This window comes from Chrysochloris asiatica, unplaced genomic scaffold (assembly GCF_000296735.1).
Source record: "Chrysochloris asiatica unplaced genomic scaffold, ChrAsi1.0 scaffold00026, whole genome shotgun sequence".
Lineage (NCBI taxonomy): Eukaryota > Metazoa > Chordata > Mammalia > Afrosoricida > Chrysochloridae > Chrysochloris > Chrysochloris asiatica.
Genome location: NW_006408544.1, coordinates 16,235,930 through 16,256,174, shown reverse-complemented (window position 1 = coordinate 16,256,174; position 20,245 = coordinate 16,235,930). Strand labels below are relative to the sequence as shown.

Here is a 20,245-nt window from a genome sequence, read left to right as displayed (position 1 = left end):
TAGATTTCTTGCTTCTGCCACATTTTTCCCCAGCTGTGAGCCTTCCAACCTTCTAAGTATTCCTTTATATGTGGTTCAGAGTTCTGGGACCATCTCCTGAGCCTGCTTGGTCGGGTATTCTGTGTTGTTGTTGGCGGAGCTCTCTGCTATACGTCCACCCAATCCGCCATCTTGTTTTCTATTTCTGCACATATTTTATAAATAAGGAAATCAAAGTAAAGATGTCTGGTAACTTGCCAAATTCAAACAGCTTAGTGTGCAAGGGGGTGTTAATAGAAGGGAGGAATCTGATTCTGGACTTAATATACTATTTTGTAATTGATATCCATAATGGTCCCCCAGTGATTAATAACATGTTAATGAAATTCAAGCCAACATAGTAGTTTTAAATTGGTGCATGACTGGATAAACTTGACGACTCTGGCAACTTTAATTATATTTAACATTTTATTTTGCAACTGAGACAGGTAAGTGACTACTTAAACCAGTAAACAAAGCAATGTAAAGCATTTATGCATATAATTTTAAATGCTTTTAGGTAATTGTAACATTTAAGTTGTGATGGAAATTGCCTCTTTTTAAAAAAAATAGATCATGTATAAAAAGTTGAACAAATATTTTTTTACTTTTGAAATTAATTTCTTACAACAAAAAAGTTTCTTTTTCTTCTTCCCTCTGTACAGAGATGTGCGACTTTTAATCCTGGAATATTCCCGTTGGTCTATGATTGACAAGTACCGGGCTTTGATGGATGGCCTTTCCCTTGAGTCTCTGCTGAGCTTCGTCAAAGAGTTCAAGTCCCAGTTCTTTGTTGAGGGTCTGGTACAAGGGAATGTTACAAGTACAGTGAGTATGAAATGATCTGTTGCTGTAGGCGGTCTGAAGGCAGCTAGTTAGAGGTCTTGGAATTGCATTAGTTTTTCCAAAGGGGAAATGCTGTAGTTATGGCCAACATTGCTGTAATCCTACTTAGGAGGAAACCTCACCCTGCTGGTCCTGCAAGTTTCTTCTTATGAAGGAGACTGCCAATAATGGTCTAGGACTTTGAGTGAAATGGAGCAAATATATGCTATTGTATATATTGTATAGGTTGAAGATTATGTATGGAAACCACAGTTTAATATTGTCTAGAGATCTAACTACTGAAAGATTGGCTATTTGAATCTACACAGAGACTCCTTAAAAGACAGACCAGGCATTCTGGTTCACCATGAGTTGCAATCAACTTGATGACAACATCAATAACAACAGTGGGAGGAGGGCAGTGGTGGGAGCAGTATACATACATACAGGACCCAAGCCAGCCAGGTGCTCCTTAGAAGCCAGCATGACCAGACTTTGCTCATACTTTGAACATATTTTTAGGAGGTACCAGTCCCTGGAGAAGGATATTATGCTTGCTAAAGTGGAGGGTCAGCAAAAAAAGAGGAAAACCCCTAATAAGATGGGTTGGCATAGTGGCAGTAGCAATGGGCTCAAGCTTAACAATAACTGTGAAGATGGCGCAGGACCAGGCAGTGTTTTGTTTTGTTGTGCATAAGGTCTCTAGGAGTCAGAACCAACTTGATGGCACCTAACAAAAACAACATCATAGGCATAACATGTAAATCAGGTTTATAGAAGATGGCTTCAAAATGTTTGTGGAAAATACAGTTAGAGGATAATGGAATTTTTTCACAAATTTTTTGAAGCCCCTTTTTATGTCAAGCTTGTGTATCAAGCTACACTCTGTGGCAAATGGATTTAAAAGAGGATTTATGGTTAAGAAAGATAGAGATCAGTTATGAGGTGCTTACAATAGTTGAAGTAAAAATGAGGCTGGCCTGTAGTTAAGCAAAAGAAATGGGGGAAAAGTTGAGCTAAATGATGGCGGAAATTCCTTGACTGGTAGATATGGCAGTAAGGGAGAAGGGAAGAGTCTAGGATGATGCTCAGAGTTTTGAGTTGGTGAAGGTATAGGAATAGTAGTAGATTTGGGCTATGTGAGAAGCTTGTTCTGACTGATAGTGAGTTAGCTGTGTCTGTGGGGCCATTGTAGCTGAGTCTTCTTCCAGCCAAGAGTATTTGTTTGGCACTCTCTGTAAACTTTTGGCAGTTTATCATTTTCTTTCATTGTCTCCCAGTTTCTCTGTTGTTGTTGTTGTTAGGTGCCATCGAGTTGGTACTGACTCATAGAGACCCTATGCACAACAGAGAGAAACATTGCCTGGTCCTGGGCCAACCTCACAATTGTTGCCACGCTTGAGCCCATTGATACTGCCACTTGACCAATCCATCTCACTAGGGATCTTCCTCTTTTTCTCTGACCCTTCACCTTACCAAATATGATATCCTTCTCCAGTGACTACTCCCTCCTGACAATATGTCTGAAGTATACAGACGAAGTTTGGCCATCTTGGCCTCCAAGGACCACTCTGGCTACATTTCTTCCAAAATGGGTCTATTGGTTCTTTTGGCAGCCCATGGCACTTTCAATATTCTCCTCCAACACCGTAACTCAAAAGCATCAATTCTTCTATGGTCTTCCTTATTCACTGTCCAGCTTTTGCATGCATGTGAGGTTATTGAAAATACCTTAGTCCTCAAGCTGACATCTTTGCTCTTCAACACTTTAAAAAGGTCTCGTGCAGATTTGCCTAATGCCATATGTTGTTCTGTATTGGCCTTTAAATGTTTCTGCTGCTGCTTTGTGCTGTTCAGTCGGTTCTGACTCATAATGACCCCATATAGAGTTTCTGAGACAGCAAATCTTTACGGAAGCAGAGAACCTCATCTTTCTCCCATGGAGCAGCTGGTGGATTTGAACTGCTGAACTTGTGTAACCTGCTATGCTACCAATATATAAATGAACACTTGAGCTATGACTACTATCCTCCCCATTTCTTCTCCATCCTTACTCCCCATGCCCCAAAATCAATCCACAGAGAGAAAGTGAAAAGTCTCAACCCACAGAGAAACCTACTTCCCTGAACAGAGCAAGGACTCCAAGCAGGGACTATTGGTGCAGAGTACTTAGCCCCATGAAATACCCCAGCCCAAAACAACTTGCTCCTTCATTTTTATATGTAAGAAGATAGAAATCTGCTGGTGAAAGGGGAAATATTCAGTTAGAACAAATGTTATTATATTATTTATTCAATGCTAGATTCTGTTAAGTGAGTCCAGGTTTCTAAGACACAATCACAGTTGTCAAAGAAGACATATTCTCGTTGATAAACAGACACTAGACAAGTTTGATCCAATGGGAAAAGTGTTTGGGTAAACAGAGTTCATAAACGGAGCTGTTTAGTTTAAGAGCTACTTAATTGGCAAATATAATCAATGCCAAGCCAATGAGTGACTTGCCTGGTACTTTCATGCTATTTAGGCTTCCTCAGCCAGTAAAAGATTAGTATTCTGGTTCTATTTGATGTAAAATTTTACATGAAGGTGCTTAATCTACTTTTCCTTTCCCTCCTAGGAGTCTACGAATTTCCTGAAATATGTTGTTGAGTGAGTATTGGTCTGAGCGTCCTCTCTGGGAGTTATGGGTTGTTACCAGTAAGATTCATTGAGCCACAGTCAGTTAATTGTTATTAAACCCACAATTGACATATTTCTTGTAGTAGATTTTCTTGAGGATGCTGTAAACAGAGCACTTCAAAAGAAACTCTGGAATGCTTGGCTCTCTCAACAGCTTTTGGGTGGGGGTTACAAGAGAAAGATACTGTCTCAGGGATTCTCTTGCAGCAAACTGAACTTCACCCTGATTCTCTTGCAGCAAACTGAACTTCATCCCCTTGGAACGGGAGTTGCCTGTGCAGTTCCAGGTAGTAGAGCTGCCCAGTGGCCACCACCTATGCAAAGTGAGAGCCCTGAACAAGGGTGATGCCAACTCTGAAGTCACTGTGTACTACCAGGTCAGTTGGTCCCATTGTATGCAGCCATTTCATGGATGTCTTTAGGGCAGTAAAGCCTGGTGGAAGGTCCAAAGTACCTGGGAGTAAGTGAGGCAGAACTCTCAAGACCTTCTTAGTTACCTCTGTAGTTTTATGCTTGAGTTGTTTGTCCTTTTTTACCAGCTACATTTAAAAATTGCTCTTGTCAGTGAAATAGATTCTTTTTCAGTCACAGTGGGATATTGTTGCATTAATCATTATACTGCTAATTTGAAGTATGGATGGCAATTTCTACATGCTCCCCTGACATAGCCCCAAGCAACAGAAGGACATTTCTGAAAATGAGACAAAAGTATACATCACCAAGCAATCACTATATAGGAAACAGAATGACAGAAGATGTCAAGTGCCGTCTAGTCAGTTCTGACGCATAGCGACCCTGGTTTTGAACTGCCCACCTTGTGGTTAACAGTCCAATGCTCATCCTATAGCACACCAAGACTGACAATATCATATGAGCTCTCATAATGAAAAATTTCTGGAGTCCTGCTGTGATGCTGCAGGTTAATGTGCTGACTGCAAGGTGTGAACCTCAGAGTCAGCGGTTCAAGTTCACCAACCACTCCTTGGAAACTATACAGGATCGCTGAGTCGAAATCAACTCGATGGCATTTAACAACAATGAAAGGTTTCAGCGCACCCAAGAGGTAGAATTTGTCACTTTTGTATTATTGTTGAAGAATCTGAGGCTCACTTCTTACTTGTCTGAGGTCATACCATCAGAGACTCAAGTTTTTTCCTTTTGCTCTTAGATCCTGTGCTCCTTCCACGCCATTTCTGGAAGGGTTGGGTGGGAAGATCATAGTTTAATAAAATTTGTTTGGTCTATAGCCTACTGTGGGATATAGCTAGTATAATCCACTTTTAGGACTAGTTGTTGTTGTTAAGTGCCTTTGAGTCAGTTCTGACTCAAAACAACCATCTAGAGAGTTTCCTAGGAGCAGCTGGTGAATTTGAACTGCCGACCGTGAAGTTGAGTGCATTATCCACAGTGCCACACCAGGACTCCAGGACTGGGGGTTTTCCCTAAACCTGTTTGTCCATGTTGATTGCAGAATCCCCAAATTTAGGGGCTAACACAGCTGCTGCATGAGGAAGCCATTTTCCTGATAGGCGCTCTAACGATTCCTACTCTGGGGTTTGGGAAGGACAACATGGCCTCACTTTGTTGTTTTTGGCCCTGGGCCAGAGTTTTATCCTAACTTACTTAGCCCGGGTCTATAGTCCTGGTGTGGTGCTGTGAGTTAATGTGCTGGACTGTAGGTCGGTTTGAATGCCAAGGTCGACAGTTCAAATTCACTTGCTGCTCTTCAGAAACCCTGTACAGGGTCTATGACACTTAATAACAACACCAACAGTCCTAATCTGGTTGTTAGAAGCAAACTTACGTGCCATTGTCCATGCTACTACTTCTTCAGTGAAGTTCTACCCTTTCCTAGTCTTAATGACCCCTTTGATTCAGTCACAGCAGTTCTGGAGCTCAAGTATGAGATCTTTGTTTCTGTCTGGAGGCCCAGCTTGTCTGTGGAACCTGTCTCTAGCTGTAGCATTTTTGTCTGGGCGTTTTCCAGGTTCTCAGTGTATTTGCAATTAAGATGACCACTTGACTGCTCCATAACTGATGAGGCTGAACTCTACTTAACCCTGTCCACATTTCCAGTGCCTGTGAATGCTCAGAATCCAAAGAGGAGCTCTTCTTCAAGTCTCAGACAGGGCTTCGTATTGCAGGAATATGTCTGAGAGGTGCTGTCCATCGGTAACTTCTGACAAGTACCTTCTATTACAAACTGCTTCTTGTAGGAAGCTTCTTACGTCTTCTTAGAGAACACCTTGACAGTTAACTTTTATTGCTCCAGGACTTTACCTGATTTTGTGGCAGCCTTTTTAGAGGCAAACAGGACATCTCTATGCTAGCTACTCAGGGCTTGCAGAGCACATGGGCTTTTAGCCTTCTTTGTCCTCTGGGGAAGGCCAGGTGGTGCTGTAGGATCAGTACTGGACTGATACCCAAGGTCTGTGGCTCAAACCCACCAGCCGTTTAGTGGGAGAGAAAGATGAGGGTTTCTACTCCTGTAAGGGATTTACAACCTGAAAAATCCAATACAAGGTCTCTGTGTGTTGGAATCAACTCATTGGCAGTGGGTTTATTTTTGGGTATCTGGTGAAAAAGGAAGGAATCAGAGGAGCCTTCAAGTACCTGATGTTGGGATGCAATAGCAACATCCTTGTAGGCTTCCTGTCCTCTTTTATTCTAACTTCATTATTTTGCCAGTCTCCAGAGTATCCAGGAGGATATGGTCCCTGAATATTTTGTTTCTTAGGCACTTTTCTTTATCAACTGATTTGGGTCCTTGTTTGGATACAACTTGCTGCAGAAAGTTACATCACTTTCTCTCCACCTGAGGAATGGATCCAGATCCCCGAGTATTTCTTGCTTTACCCCTTTTGTGTCATTTTAGACTGTGTCCTTTAGGGTCTTCTAGGCAGGAGTTGGCAAATCAGGGATTTATGTCTGTCTGCAGTTCTGTGCTAATGAATGCAAAGAATCCCTGTTCTCACAGATCTTCAGATTAGTGGGGAGGCAGATTATAGAAACAAAGTAGAGGTACTGTTAACTCTCATGGGGGAATGAAAAGGAAGTGGTAAAGATATACTTGATTGCCAAAAATAGCTGGAATATTTAAAATATTTAAAAACCTTATAAGCCATTAAGTTTTTCAGGTGGTCTGACCCAGTTCTCCTTTCAGTCAGGTGCCAGGAGTCTGAGAGAATACACCCTTATGGAGCTGCTTGTGGTAAGTATGTAATGGAGTCATGCTGTGTAAGAGGCCTGGCCCTTCTGCCTGAGGATTAGTGATTTAGGGTAGTCAGAAACCTGTGATTGGCAGGAGAGAGGGTCATTTAGTATTTTCACCTGGTTCAAGTGTGGACTGGGGATTTGGGCTATTTAGGAAGAAAATAGGGGAGAGGCTGGATTTAGGAGGTCTGTTGAGCACTTTGCTCAAGAAATGGTGGTCCTCTGTTAGGCAGAATTGGGCTGATGGCCAGTGTGTTGAATTACAGATGCACATGGAAGAGCCTTGTTTTGACTTCCTTCGAACCAAGCAGACCCTTGGGTAAGTGTGCTAACAAAGGCACGGAGCTCAAGTAAGGGTCTGGGCTTATCAGAATCCTAACTTGCCTCTCAGCTCTGATCCTTTCATTCCTTATTCATACCTACTAGACAGTGAGCCCTGGTGTGGCACCATGGATTAAAGCACTGGGCTGCTAGGTTGGGTTTGAACCAGATCCATGAGTTGGAACCAACTCCATCACACTATACAGAACTCGAATTTGCATTTTAGCCTATGATCCCAAACTTTTGGTTCAGTGGAGTTTCAAGATTAGCAAGAGAAAAGGTTAATCTGTGGTTCTCTTAGAATGAAAAATACATGCACATATTGTTCTAAGGCTTTTGTCTAGGGGCAAGCTTTGTGGCTCCTCTTTCAGGACTCCCAAGTCCAGAAAGGACCTTCAGAAACCCTTCCTACTCATTCTAGTGCCTTAAAATCAGGACCCAGGTGAACCCCTGAACTCATAGAAACTTCATTCTGGCTCTAGGTACCATGTCTACCCAACCTGTAGGAACACATCTGGGATTCTAGGGTTCTCTGTCACCGTGGGGACCCAAGCAACCAAATACAAGTAAGTATGCAAGCGAGTAGATGGGCTCAATGTGTTATACTGGGATATTTTCCAGCATATAGAGAGTTGGAGATACATGTGCTTCCTTGTGCTTCAAGCTCAAACTTTAAACAGGATTTGTGTCATTTAGTAACTGGCTGGGGTGTGGGGTTCATAGATGTAGTGACCCAGGACTGATCAGTGATTCCACTGATTCCCTAGGGCCTGACTAGTGCTGTAGTCACTATGTGGAGTTTGTCCGTGCTCCTTGTCAGGTAGATCAGAGGACAAGACAGACAAGGAACCTGGCATTCATGCTGGAAGCCAAGTGTGATGCCTTATTGGTTCCAAACTTTGGAATGGTCAAGCATGGCTGTCAATGCTATAGTATGAGAATACCAGGAAATTGGCCGGAAGTGGGATAAGGATTCTTTCCCTTTCTCTTCTCTCCATCAGTTTAGGAGCAAAGTATGGAGGCCTGCAAAGAAAACACTTCATCCTCTTTCCTGGGAATATGCCTTAGCATTAACTGCTTTCTTTGCTGATGATTTTTAATTGAAGGTGTTTTGTTTTAGCTCTGAGGTTGTTGATAAGAAGATAGAAGAGTTTCTTTCTAGCTTTGAGGAGAAGATTGAGAACCTCACTGAAGAAGCATTTAACACCCAGGTGATCATACAAGCCTACATCTGCCCTCAGCACTGGACACCAGTCTTAAAAGTCCCAGTACTGGCTAGTTTTGGCACCCTGTAGCCTCGCCTTAATCTGATGGTACTGTCTCCCAAACTTCATCTCTCACAATGTTGGTAGTCCTAAGAGAAGGGTGCACTGTCTGTCACAAGCCAGACTGTACAGGGCCACGTGTGCTCGGTGATGCCATGCCTGAAGATCTCTCTTTTGTGGGAACAGGTCACAGCTCTGATCAAGCTGAAAGAGTGCGAGGACACCCACCTTGGGGAGGAAGTGGATAGGAACTGGAATGAAGTGGTGACACAGCAGTATCTCTTTGACCGCCTTGCCCATGAGGTATTAACAGTTTTCTGAGTCAAACACCTAACAGATCATAAAGGGACTGGCAAGGACTCCCAATTCAACAGAATCAATGTTATGTGGAAGAAACCTCTGGCCTTGATCCTGGCTTGGTTGCTTACTTGCCCATTTGTTGACTTGATTAATGAAATGTTGAGTTTTTAGGCTGGCCAAGTGAGCAGGATATTAAAGCTTATTCCCCGCCTCATTTCAAAAAAAAAAAAAAAAAGCAGTTTAAATTAAATGGATAACATCTGGTCTTTAGTAGGAGTTCCTCCAAATTTAATGATTAAAGGCAGAGATCACATGGTAACTTCTAGCTTAAAATAGTAAAATGCTTCTAAAGAGCTCTGGGTCTTGTAATTGCTGGAGAATATAATTAGCTCTGACAGTTAATTTAATAAGAAGCTGCATCCCAGCTCATCTTATGGCACGTAGTTTTCTAACAGGACAGATGAAGCAGTCTCTTTCACCTGTTTAAAAAAATTAGTGTATTTTCTCAAGCCAGAGTATGTAGTTACTATGTAACTGAGAGGTGACATTAAAGTGACTTGGGTTTCTGGCTCAAGTGTATGGTACTCAGCTGTAATTACAGCACCTGCTACCTCCTCTTGCTCATCTGCCAGGGTGGATCATTTTTATGAAACATGGTATGTTAAGAGACTTTACTTTCCTCTAGAAGGCTGGGGACAAGCTCAGACTTGGGAGAATGAATGGTATATACTTATGTGTTGACCAGTACCTGGGTCTGCCTGAGGTTAATTATATTTAAGAAATACTTTTCCAGGTGCTTCTAGTCTTTATAACTTCTCTTTCTTATCTTCCTCACCCCTTATAAAGATTGAAGCACTGAAGTCATTTTCAAAATCAGACCTAGTTAACTGGTTCAAGACTCACAGAGGACCAGGAAGTAAAATGCTTAGCGTTCATGTGAGTATGGTTAACTTACATTGGTTGGTTAGTATGGGTGTAGCTACATCTTTTATTCATTCGCTAATATGGGGTTATCAGGGAGCTTAAACAGGCCTTTGTTCAATACATTTCTCACCTTGAGTCTCTGGACCCTTTCAGGTTGTTGGGTATGGGAAGTACGAGCTGGAAGATGACAACACCCCTTCTGGTGAGGATTCAAACTCTTCTTATGGTGAAGTGATGCAGCTCACCTACCTGCCAACCTCTCCTGTGCTGACAGATTCTACCATCCCCATTAATGACATCAGGGCTTTCACATCAAGACTTAACCTTCTCCCCTACCACAAAATAGTCAAATAAACTGCAGTCTCGGCCTGAAGCAAAGTGTATTTAAAAATGTGTTTGTATTTTATGAAGTCACACTACTACTGCCTCAAATCTTCTACTGAATTTTTGCACTGGCATCAGAGAATTTGATTTACTTTCCTGCTTTTCTGTTGAGACTAACAGACCAAGGGTTTCTGTAGCAGCTAGAAGAGAGAAATTAGCAAGGTGTGGACCAGTTGTGCCCCAAAAGCTGTGGTAGCAGTTTGGCAGCCCTGTCCTGTGTCTTCTCAGCTGAGAATCCACTTCTGTATGCTAGCCTTGAGAAAGCCCTATTTAACTGTTAAGTTATTAGTACCTAGATGCTAGGTACTAATATTAATACTTGCTTTTTTAATGTATTTTTAAATAAAGACAGCTCTGTATCTGTATTTCCCTTAAGAATGAACCATTTGCTGCTTTCGCATTCTTTTTATTACGTATATTTAAAACAGCATCGAACACACTCTTCCGGAGCCCTTTCCTCTAAGACAATGGCGGTGGTGGTGGTGGTGTGTTGTCAAGTCAGTTGCAACTCATAGCAACCCTGTACAGTGTTTCTGAAGCTATAGATCTTTACGGGAACAGAAAGCTTCATCTTTCTCCTACAGGGCTCCTTTCTTTATCCACTGTTTTGGATAAAGTGGTGGTAACCATACATGTGTTATGTGAGTTCAGTGAAGACTCTGAAGCCACAGTATCCATTAAACAGTGTTAAGGGAAGCAGTGCAGAAAAGGACGTACACTCCTCCACTAATTCCGAAATACCCTGTGAAAAGCTAGTTCCTATAATCAAAGCTGAAAAATGACTGATTTGACATTTAACCATAAAAATAAACATACTAAAAAGAAAGGTTGGAAAAAGTACTTTATGAAGCCTTAAGAAGCACTGAATATTATTAAAGTGTGGTCCAGAGTTAAATACAATTGAATAGTTTAATTCCAAAATAAAAGTTATTATGATGAGACCATGAAATTTCCTAACACTTGATTTTAATACATTGCGCTAGTTTTCTAAAACAAAGGAATCAATATTTACATCAGATGAATATTATGCAAAATCTGGCATCAAGTATATTTTATATGTATATATATATATATATATGTATATATGTATATAGAACCCAAGATTATATGAACTAGGAAATGTCATATATCTCAACAGCAATACTAGAGTGCAGAGTTGGAGAATGGGGTTTATAAATGCTTTCAAAGCATGGGGTTTGAAGAAGGATCAGACATCTTGTTTTCAAAGCCTCAGTTTTTTCTCAGGACTGAAGACACAACTTCCACAGGAGAAAAAAACAGGAAGCTTTTCTTGCTTTAATTGTTCATCTGCATTGGAAAGCCCAGTATCCCTGAGATAGGACCACTGCAATAAGAAGGGAGTGAACCAGATTCTCCCAAAGGAAGATTGTTTGCTTAATTATGCCTCCTGCCCTGGTCATCAGGTATATAAACTTTACATTTCCCAACCTAATGCTTGGTAGCACAAAGACGTTTCAGTAATGGTTCATCATAAACCCAACATTCTCCATCTTCATGAAATAACTGTAAGAAAAAAGGAGGAGGATTCAGTTACACACTTGCTTTTTACTTTTTCTTCTATATCATCTTTTAAAAATCTTCTCCCTCCAATTAGAGTAACATGAGTTTCAGGATGTGACCAGGATTCATCTTGTTCATCCCTATGCTTATTTAAGCAGTGTTGGCAATAGTGGAATTTCTTATTAAAAATGAACAAGTTCTATATAGCTCAGGGGAATAGCAGTTGGTAGGTTCCCCAAAGCAAGCTTACCCTCGTTTCCCATTGAATTTCCTTCTCCTTCCTTTCCCGGGCTTCTGCTCTTTGTCTTTCTTCAAGTCTGTGTTTTGCTTCAGTTGCTGCATCAATGTCTCTGATTTTTAAGTTGAAAGTCACATCCTTCCAAAGGCTAAAGAAACAAAGTTAAGGTGAAAATAGATAGATGAGTTACGAATCTTGAGAATAAAAGCCTAAGCTACCGCTCTTGAGTACAACAGAAGAGTAACAGCAAGTATAAGGCAAATGGTTGTTACTGCTGTACCACAGACTAAATGCTCTTGTGGCGGCACCACAGCACTGGAGTAAAGAACAAAGAGAGAAGCCCAAGGACTCCACAGAAAAAAAGTAAGGGCAACAGAGGAGAAAGAACAGCAGGAGGTCTGAGGCCTGGGCTTATGCTTCTGGTTCTACTTCTGACTGGCTGTACACCCATCTTTGAAGAGTCAGTTCACCTCTCTAGGATTTGAGTGTCTTTCAATATAAACTGAATGAATGAGAAATTCTGAGAAGTTCAGAGTTAGGAAATGCACTTGGTTAACAATGAGATCTTGGAGAAAAATTGTGCAAATTAAACATCAAGAGGTGAATTTCAGAGTTTTAAGGGGTATGACATGGCTTCTTCGCAAAGCTTGGAAATTAACAGGTATAGAAACATGTAAAATGTGTTATTTTACAAGCGCTCTTAGATTTAGAAAAGTGTCCATGCCAAATATCCACTTGTAATTAACAATAGCGTACACTTTTGCTGATGTTAAGTTCTGTGGAGTTGGTTCTCATGGAGACCCTCTATAGGGTTTCCAAGGCTTTAAATCTTTTTTTGGGAATAGAAAGTTGCCTATTTCTCCTGAAGGTGCGGCTGGTGTGCTTGGACCTTGTGGTTCACAATTCATTGCTCATCCTCTGAAGCCACCACATTCCCATAATTTCTATAGGTTTACAATGATAAACCTCTGAGTTACCAGATTAGCCAAGTACACTACTAACAAATTACAGACAAAAAGCAGGGTAATGATTTCTAAAGATACTTTTCATATAAGTTGTTTCCTAATTAAACGTTAGCACATTTCTTATACTCATAATACAAGGGGACTTCAAAAGTTCATGAAAAAATTCCATTATCTTTTCACCCAATTTTTCCATGAATGTTTTGAAACCACCTCATAGATCCTGCTTACAGGGCTGGGGTTCTTTTAAAGAACTGAAAGTTCTGGACCCTATTTAGATCTGGATTCAAACAAGCAGAGAAACAACAACAAAAGACATTTTAGGCAATAGGAAAATTGAGTATCAATTAGATACCTGATATTACAGAATTAAAATTTTAAATAGATTTTGAGGGGGAAGGCTCATTTTAGAGATAGAGAAATATTTATGGGTAAAAAAATTTTAACCTAAGATGACCTGAGGTATTTTACCAAGCTTCTCTAATTACCACAATGACCATGAAAAGCCAACCTATACTAGGCACCTACTATAAACGAACCGTTACATATACTGCTACATTCTTCTCTCACTTAATCCTCAACACAAGTTTGAGATCAGGTCCACATCAACATTTCAGGAAAGGAGGCAAAGAGAGGTGAGGTAACCCAGTTCCGGTTACAGAGCTAGTTAACTGGTGAAACTGACATATGGACTTAGGCATTGAAATGTAACCTGTACTCTGTTACACCGTCTCCAAAACCTACCCTGGCCCTGTGGGTAGGCAAAAGCATAAGCACTGCAGCAAACAGTTGGCAGTGGTTCTAGTAAGATTTCTCCTTACCATCGGGACTCATACTCATTCTGATCTTCCAACTTCCTCACTTTCTTCTTGATTATAGGCAATTTCTTGGTATCTATAAAGACTGTGTTTTCCTAGAAAAGAGGGAGATGGATCTCTATTCAAACTGCTTTAGGATGAAAATGCAATCTTCCAAAAGACTTTAATAACCAAAGTCCACATTTGTAAATGATTTAGACAAGGAATTTCATAAGCAGTCTTGAGCCTAAAATGTAATTGTATCCCTTACGTAGGGAAGGCTCACTCTAACAAACATTTTCAAAGTGGCTATGGAGTCTTGGTGTGGCGCTGTGGGTTAATGCCTGCAAAGCTGGTTTGAACCACAAAGTTGGCCAGCCACTCTTCAGAAACCCTGTCTATACAGGGTCGCTGTAGGTTGAAATCTACTTGACAGCACTTAACAACATCTACCAGATAACTAGAGTAAATCTTGGGGAACAGGGCCCATAAACAACTCATCCTAATGTTAAATACACTGAAGTGCTCTTTTTTACTTCAAATTCTACCCCACAAAACTTTGTATTGGCTCCTTGTGTTATTATCAAAACACCTTCTACCATTAGAGCAGGAATTGGGTACTACCGTAGACTGCAAGTTCCTTGAGGGCCAAAAGTACCTGTGTTGTTGGTAAGTGTGGAGTCACTTCCAACAGTGAACCTCTAATAGGGTTTCCGAGGAGCAGCTGATGAGCTTGAGCCACCGACTTCATGGTGCAAACCAACCTTGCAATACAGCGTCACAGCTTTAGACTACATATATTTTAAAATACAAAATTCTAAACTGTGTGTAACAATCACATAAATTAGTTTAGCACTTCATTTTTATAAACATACTTATCATGCCTTTTAATGACATGTTATGTGCCGTGGAGTCGGTTCTGACTCATAGCGACCCTGTACAGGGTTTCTGAGGCTGTAAATCTTTACGGGAGCAGAAAGCCTCATCTTTCTCCCGCGGAACAGCTGGTAGTTTTGAACTGCTGACCTTGCGGCTCACAGCCCGATCTGTAACCACTACACTATCAGAGCTCCTTTAATGACATAGTTAATATTTATTAGGTGCTTACCATGAGTCCTGGTGTGGCACAGTAGGATAAGCACATGACTTCAAGGTCCGTTTGAACAGCAAGGTCAGTGGTTCAAACTCACCAGCTGCTCCTCAGAAACCCTATACAGCGTCACTGTGAGTTGAAACCGACTCAATAGCACACAACAACACAATGTGCCAAGCACTGTTTTACACACACTGAAGTGCTTTGAGAGCAGAGGAAAGTAATAAGTCTTTCTACTAGTCAACTCTTAAGAAGGAGGTGGGGAAAAGGTTTCCCTTGAAGAGATGACATTAAAACTGGCCTTATTGATTACACATAATTTCCAGATGAATGAAGCCAGAGTAAGTGGTAACTTATAATTCAATGCAGCCTGAAAAAGGTGGTAAAAGATAGGTTCTTACCCCAGTTGTATATTTTGCATACATTATGCCATTCCACTCCCCTTCAATTGAGCAAAAAGACTTCTTGTCATTCGGAGAACTAAACAAAAAAGGAAATATGTTAGTCTCAAGTTGAAAACTACCAAAAAATTTGGTCAGTATGGCTTACCTCCTCAAGAGTGGAAATTAGAAGAGCAACTGCAAAGTCTTTGGCAAAAACTGCTTATCAGAACTGAATTTTCCAGGACCAACTGTAAGAATGCAGGTCCTGAATAAGATGCTAATAAACTCCAGGTTCCATGAACAATGAGAAGAGAGTCCTATGGCAGGACCACAACAGACTGGGTATAAGCTGTCCACAGCCTAATCAGGAGACAGGATTATCATTGAGATCCTATGGTAAGCAGCACTGGGGTGAGCTCATGGGGGCATTGAAGACCAAGGATAAAACTGCAAGGGTGGATGAGGGCTTCCTTAAGAATATAAACATTAAGAGATCAGGATTACAAGCTTAGGGTGAAAGGGAACTTTGGAACTTGACTGGGGTTGTGGGGAAGGGGAGAAGAGGACTCCAGATTTAGAAGGTATCTAGTTCAGTGTTGCCAGATATTAGAAATTTGCAAAAATGTACAATATTATTTTTTGAAAGTTTCAGAAAAGTTAATTTTATAAAACTTTTGTTACTTCTAAATGAATACTTTGAAATCTCAAGTCTAATTTCTAATAAATGAATTATAAATAGACACAACCCACATAAAATCTTTTTGGGGTCCTTAATAGTTTTTAGGTATGTTGTTAGTGTTGTTGAATCTACTCCAACTCTGCACAACTGAATCAAACACTGTCCTCCTGCACCATCCTTACAATGTTAACTTTGAGCCCATTGTTGCTGCCACTGTGCCAATCTATGTCATTCGGGTCTTCCTCTTTCTCCAGGGACTAGTCCCTCCTGATAATATGCTCAAATTATGAAAGAGGACCAAGAAGTCTTGAAAACCACTGAGCTAGTACAAACAGATCCCTAGTTTGAAATGAAAGGCTGGCAGTTCAAATTCACCAGCTGCTCCTTGCCAACCCTATACAGGGTCGCTATGGGGTAGAACCAACTCAACAGCACATACCACTACCACCACCAAGACCTTTCAGCTCACAAGCCTGAGGGTACCCCACTATATATGGTTTTGATTGGCAGAAAGTTCTGAGCTAGTAGTTTTTCACAGATGGTGCTGGTCACTTTCTAAGGAGCTCAGAGAAACAGGTGAACCACATCATCTGCTTTTTTTTTTTTTTTTTGGGGGGGGGGGGGGAGGGGGGAAAGGTCCTTCCAGGGTAAAGGAAAAGTCCTGAGGTAAACTGCAGAAACCAATTTCAGGGAACCCAAGAGTGCCAAACTGAGCCAAGCCAAATGCCTGCAAAATGTGATTGTTACTAGTCTTTCCTGCCAAAGGCATAGGTAATGGAAGAGCTGTGAGGCCTTGTGAGAAACTTTGGGTGGGGTGTGTTTGTGTGTGTGTGGGGGTGGGGGGGTGGGGGGGTGATGAAGTCCTTTGAAAAGACTAGCTCGTGATCCAACCTAGCAATAATGAACCAGGAAGTCATAAATTAGCTAGCTGTTAGGTAGGGGGCATTAAGTTGCAACTCCTACCAATCCTATCTATGTCCAACAGAACAAAACACTTAACTGGTTCTGCTCCATCTTCACTATTACTATGAGCCCACTGTGGTAGCCACTGTGCCAAGCCATCTTGTTGAGGATCTTCCTCTTTTTCACTGACCCTTCACTTAACCAAGCATGATGTCATTCTCCAAGGACTGGTCCCCCTCCTGATAAAATGTCCACAGTATGTGAGGCAAAATATTGCCATTTTCACGTCTAAGGAGCATTGTGGTGGCACTCAAGGATGGATTACCCAGTAAGTACGGTAAACACATGCTTAGGTCATCAACAAATAAGGATGCCAATTTTCCAAAACAAAGATCTACAGATGCCAAGAAGGACACACAAAAAAGTGAGTAAAGACAGTGGAAGGAAAATGGCTTCAGTGTGTGGCACTGTAGGATAAGCACTGGACCACAAGGTCGGCAGTTCAAACCCACCAGTTGCTCTGAGTTGGAACTGACTTGATGGCACTAACAATAACCAGTGTGTAAGAATGTGATGGTAGAAATAGGGATCATTCATGCTCACTAGGGTGCCCGCACAAAAGGCTGTTTAATAAGGCCCCCACCACTTCAACACCTCTGTTGACATGGTTCTTATAGTCCCCTCCCATGTAACTGAAACTCCTTATCCTCGTGGGTCTCTTAGGAGTATACTATTTCTTTCTAATAAGAGGCGCAGGTGGACTGTAAGCCTATCTAAAACTGATGTTAAGTGCCGTTGAATTGGTTCCAATTCATAGCAAACCCTGTATGGAGTTTCCAAGAAGAGGCTGGTGAGCTTGAACCTGAACTGCCAACCTTGCAGTTCAAACCGACCTTGTAGTCCAGTGCTTTAACCCACAGCACCACACCAAGACACATTAATTTATATCACTTTATGACATACTGTCACTTGATCATTTATAATTATACAATTTATTACATAAAAAAGCATCAAAATCGAAGTATGGGCTATTTAAAGGCACATTGGCAAAAGTCAATTTTCACTGTGCGAAATCAACAGAATTTTACACTGACTGCAGAAATAACTAAGGTCAACTGTTGCATTTTGTTGCTGAGTAGGTGGAATTTTTTTTGTAGAAAATATGGTATGTAGTAAAAATCTTATATCCATGAAATATTTTATAATCTAGTTCTAATCTCAATCCACTAATATGTCATGTGTACTTTTGCATTCTAATATGTTGTTGGTGATAAATGCTGTATAATAGGTTCTAGCTCAGAGCGACTCTGTAAAGGGCAGTTGGGTTTTAACTGCCAATCTTGAGGTTCATAGTGCAGTGCTCATCCTAGAGCAGCCCTCTCCTCTCATGGAGCCTGTTGGAAAGTGTAAGCTAACAGAGGAGGAGACTACAGACCACTGGGGTTTAGAGTCTCTCATGCTTTAGTGTGGCCCGGTCTGTACTTTGAAGACAGATTTATTATTCTGGCAGTCCCATGGTATATTCAGTATTTTTCACCATAATCCCAATCTTCAGTCTTCATAAGTGAGGAAGATTATGGTGTTGGCAAAAAAAATTTTCCAGCATTTATATAAAGGGATCGAAAATACCATGGTTTAGAGATCAGGTGCAATCTAATCATCAAAGTATCTCTTACTGGTCTATTTGTGAAGATTTTTGCTTATGTTGAGGATTACTAAAGGCTGTATTCTTTGATCTTCATCAGTTAAGTACTTCAAGCCCTCTTTGCTTCCGGTAGGTAAGGTTGTATCATCTGCGTATCACAGACTGTTGGTAAGCCTTTCTCTGACTCTAATGCCTTGTTCTTCTTGTCTAATGTGTTCACCATATAGACTGAATAAGTATGGTGCAAGTATCAAACTTTGGCACATACCTTTCCTGACTTCAAGTCACACAGTATTCCCTTGCTCTGTTTCAACAACTGCCTCTTGTCTATGTACAAGTTTTGCATGAGCACAATTTACGTATTCTGGAATTCCCATTTTTCACAAAGTTATCCATAATATGTTATCATCTACACAATCAAATGCCTTTGCATAGTCAAATCCAGTTTGAATTTATGGCAGTTCTCTGAGGTATACTGTGTTTAATTATCTTCACTGTGTGGTATTTATGATATTGTTCAATACTTTCCCTATTCTGTTGGGTCACTTTCCTATGCAATGGGCACAAATACTGATCTTTTACAATTGGTTGACGAGCTAGCTAGCTGTATTCCAAATTTCTTGGCATACACAAGTGAGTACTTTCAGAGTTGTAGCTGTTTTCTAAAACATCTCAACTGGCATCCTGTCAATTCTTGGAGCTGTGTTTTTTGCCAATTCCTTTAGTAACATCAGTTCTTGATCATAAGCTACCTCCTGTAATGGTTAAACATCAACCAATTCTTCTTGTACAATGACTGTGTATTCCTTCCACCTTCTTTTTTTAAGTTTTTATTTGTGAACTGAGTGATAGTTTACATGGGAAAACATCAGCTTTACATTCATGTTACTGTATTTCGTTTCAGTGCAATGATTACAATCCCCTCCGTGCATCATCATTCAACAGCATTTGCTTCCAATCCCTCTGTTTTTTGGTTTTTTTCTTCCATCTTCTTTTGATGCTTTCTTACATTGTACATTATTTGCCCATAAAATCCTAGAAGCTAACTAAGGAAGTTAGTTATGGTAACCTGAAGAGACCCCTTTCAGGTTCTTCATTTGATTATCAAGTTCTTAAGGAAGAACTCAGGCTGTTCTGAACCCAAGCTTCAGGAGTCCTGCTATGGACCATTGGAGGACAAAACACACAAGATGTGAAACCACTTTACAGAGATAGGACTTTCAAAATGGTCAATTCCTAACATATAATTTATAATTCAAGAACAAAGGAAACGTATTCCAGAAAAGCAGAACAGAACTAGGCAGAAAAACAAAATACCTACAAAATCTCAGCAGTAATTCTGTGCTTCTTGCCCCCATAGAATGGTTTAGTGTGGAAGACGATATTTGCACTATAGCCCGTTTTGGAACAATTAATATTGCATTCTCCTCCTAGCTCCACCCAGGGCACTGTGAGGATAGACCTGCAAAATCAAAAGTTTTCTGGTAAGACTGACAGTTCAGAGGGAAGGGAAGAAGGGAGTGGGTTAAGGAACAGCAGGGCTCTGCTGCTGATCAGAGGAAACGGATGCAGCACTACTTGCCTTCCATAACCATTGGGGAAAGTGAGAATGTAATGCTCATCATAGTCTAGACATGAGACACAGCCTGTGGAGAGAAGAGATGGAATCGCTGATGAGTGGTGCTAACTGGCCATAAGGCCCTGCTGTCCAGGTGAGGGATACTCCATTTAATGTATGGATAACCAATCTCATACTCCAACCCTTTTCTGTCCCCCATACATTCACTTACACTATTGAGTCTGGCTTTCTGAGCCCATTTCCTCTTACTAGACAAGTGCTCAGCATAGAATTACTGCAATCCACACCATGCCCAGGACTCACCTTGCCCTATGTTGTGGACCCCAATTGACATGCCAAGGAATTTTGACTTGGTCCATATATGAGCATTGAACTGTATCTTCTTGGTAAAACACTCAGCATAAAAAGCTGAAACTGAACAGAAACTGTTTTCAATGAATGCACTATCCAGCTGCTGCCACCTTCCTAACTGTCTTAGCCTGGAGAAAGAACTGGTCCCATGGGAAATCCTTTACC

General features: G+C 40.9%; 2 protein-coding genes across 6 annotated transcripts in view; one reads left to right on the top strand and one right to left on the bottom strand.

Annotated features, from left to right (window-relative positions):
• The window catches only part of NRD1 (nardilysin (N-arginine dibasic convertase)), a 137,919-nt gene extending 128,020 nt beyond the window's left edge, over positions 1-9,899 (top strand). The window contains exons 23-33 of the mRNA XM_006839860.1: positions 468-487; positions 684-846; positions 3,461-3,492; positions 3,761-3,899; positions 6,686-6,733; positions 7,002-7,054; positions 7,539-7,622; positions 8,177-8,267; positions 8,508-8,624; positions 9,468-9,557; positions 9,699-9,899. Of these exons, the coding sequence (XP_006839923.1) occupies positions 468-487; positions 684-846; positions 3,461-3,492; positions 3,761-3,899; positions 6,686-6,733; positions 7,002-7,054; positions 7,539-7,622; positions 8,177-8,267; positions 8,508-8,624; positions 9,468-9,557; positions 9,699-9,899 (1,038 nt within the window). The remainder of the gene's footprint in view (positions 1-467; positions 488-683; positions 847-3,460; positions 3,493-3,760; positions 3,900-6,685; positions 6,734-7,001; positions 7,055-7,538; positions 7,623-8,176; positions 8,268-8,507; positions 8,625-9,467; positions 9,558-9,698) is intronic.
• Positions 9,900-11,204: 1,305 nt separating this feature from the next.
• Positions 11,205-20,245, bottom strand: part of OSBPL9 (oxysterol binding protein-like 9) — a 263,804-nt gene continuing 254,763 nt past the window's right edge. For 4 of the 5 annotated variants that reach the window (XM_006839757.1, XM_006839761.1, XM_006839758.1 and 1 more), the window contains 7 exons: positions 20,033-20,143; positions 19,733-19,796; positions 19,472-19,612; positions 14,942-15,020; positions 13,472-13,563; positions 11,701-11,836; positions 11,379-11,453 (listed from right to left, as the gene is read on the bottom strand). In XM_006839757.1, coding sequence (XP_006839820.1) covers positions 11,379-11,453; positions 11,701-11,836; positions 13,472-13,563; positions 14,942-15,020; positions 19,472-19,612; positions 19,733-19,796; positions 20,033-20,143 — 698 coding nt within the window. Of the gene's footprint in view, positions 11,454-11,700; positions 11,837-13,471; positions 13,564-14,941; positions 15,021-19,471; positions 19,613-19,732; positions 19,797-20,032; positions 20,144-20,245 lie in introns of all 5 variants that reach the window. The other variant, XM_006839760.1, reaches the window with a different exon arrangement.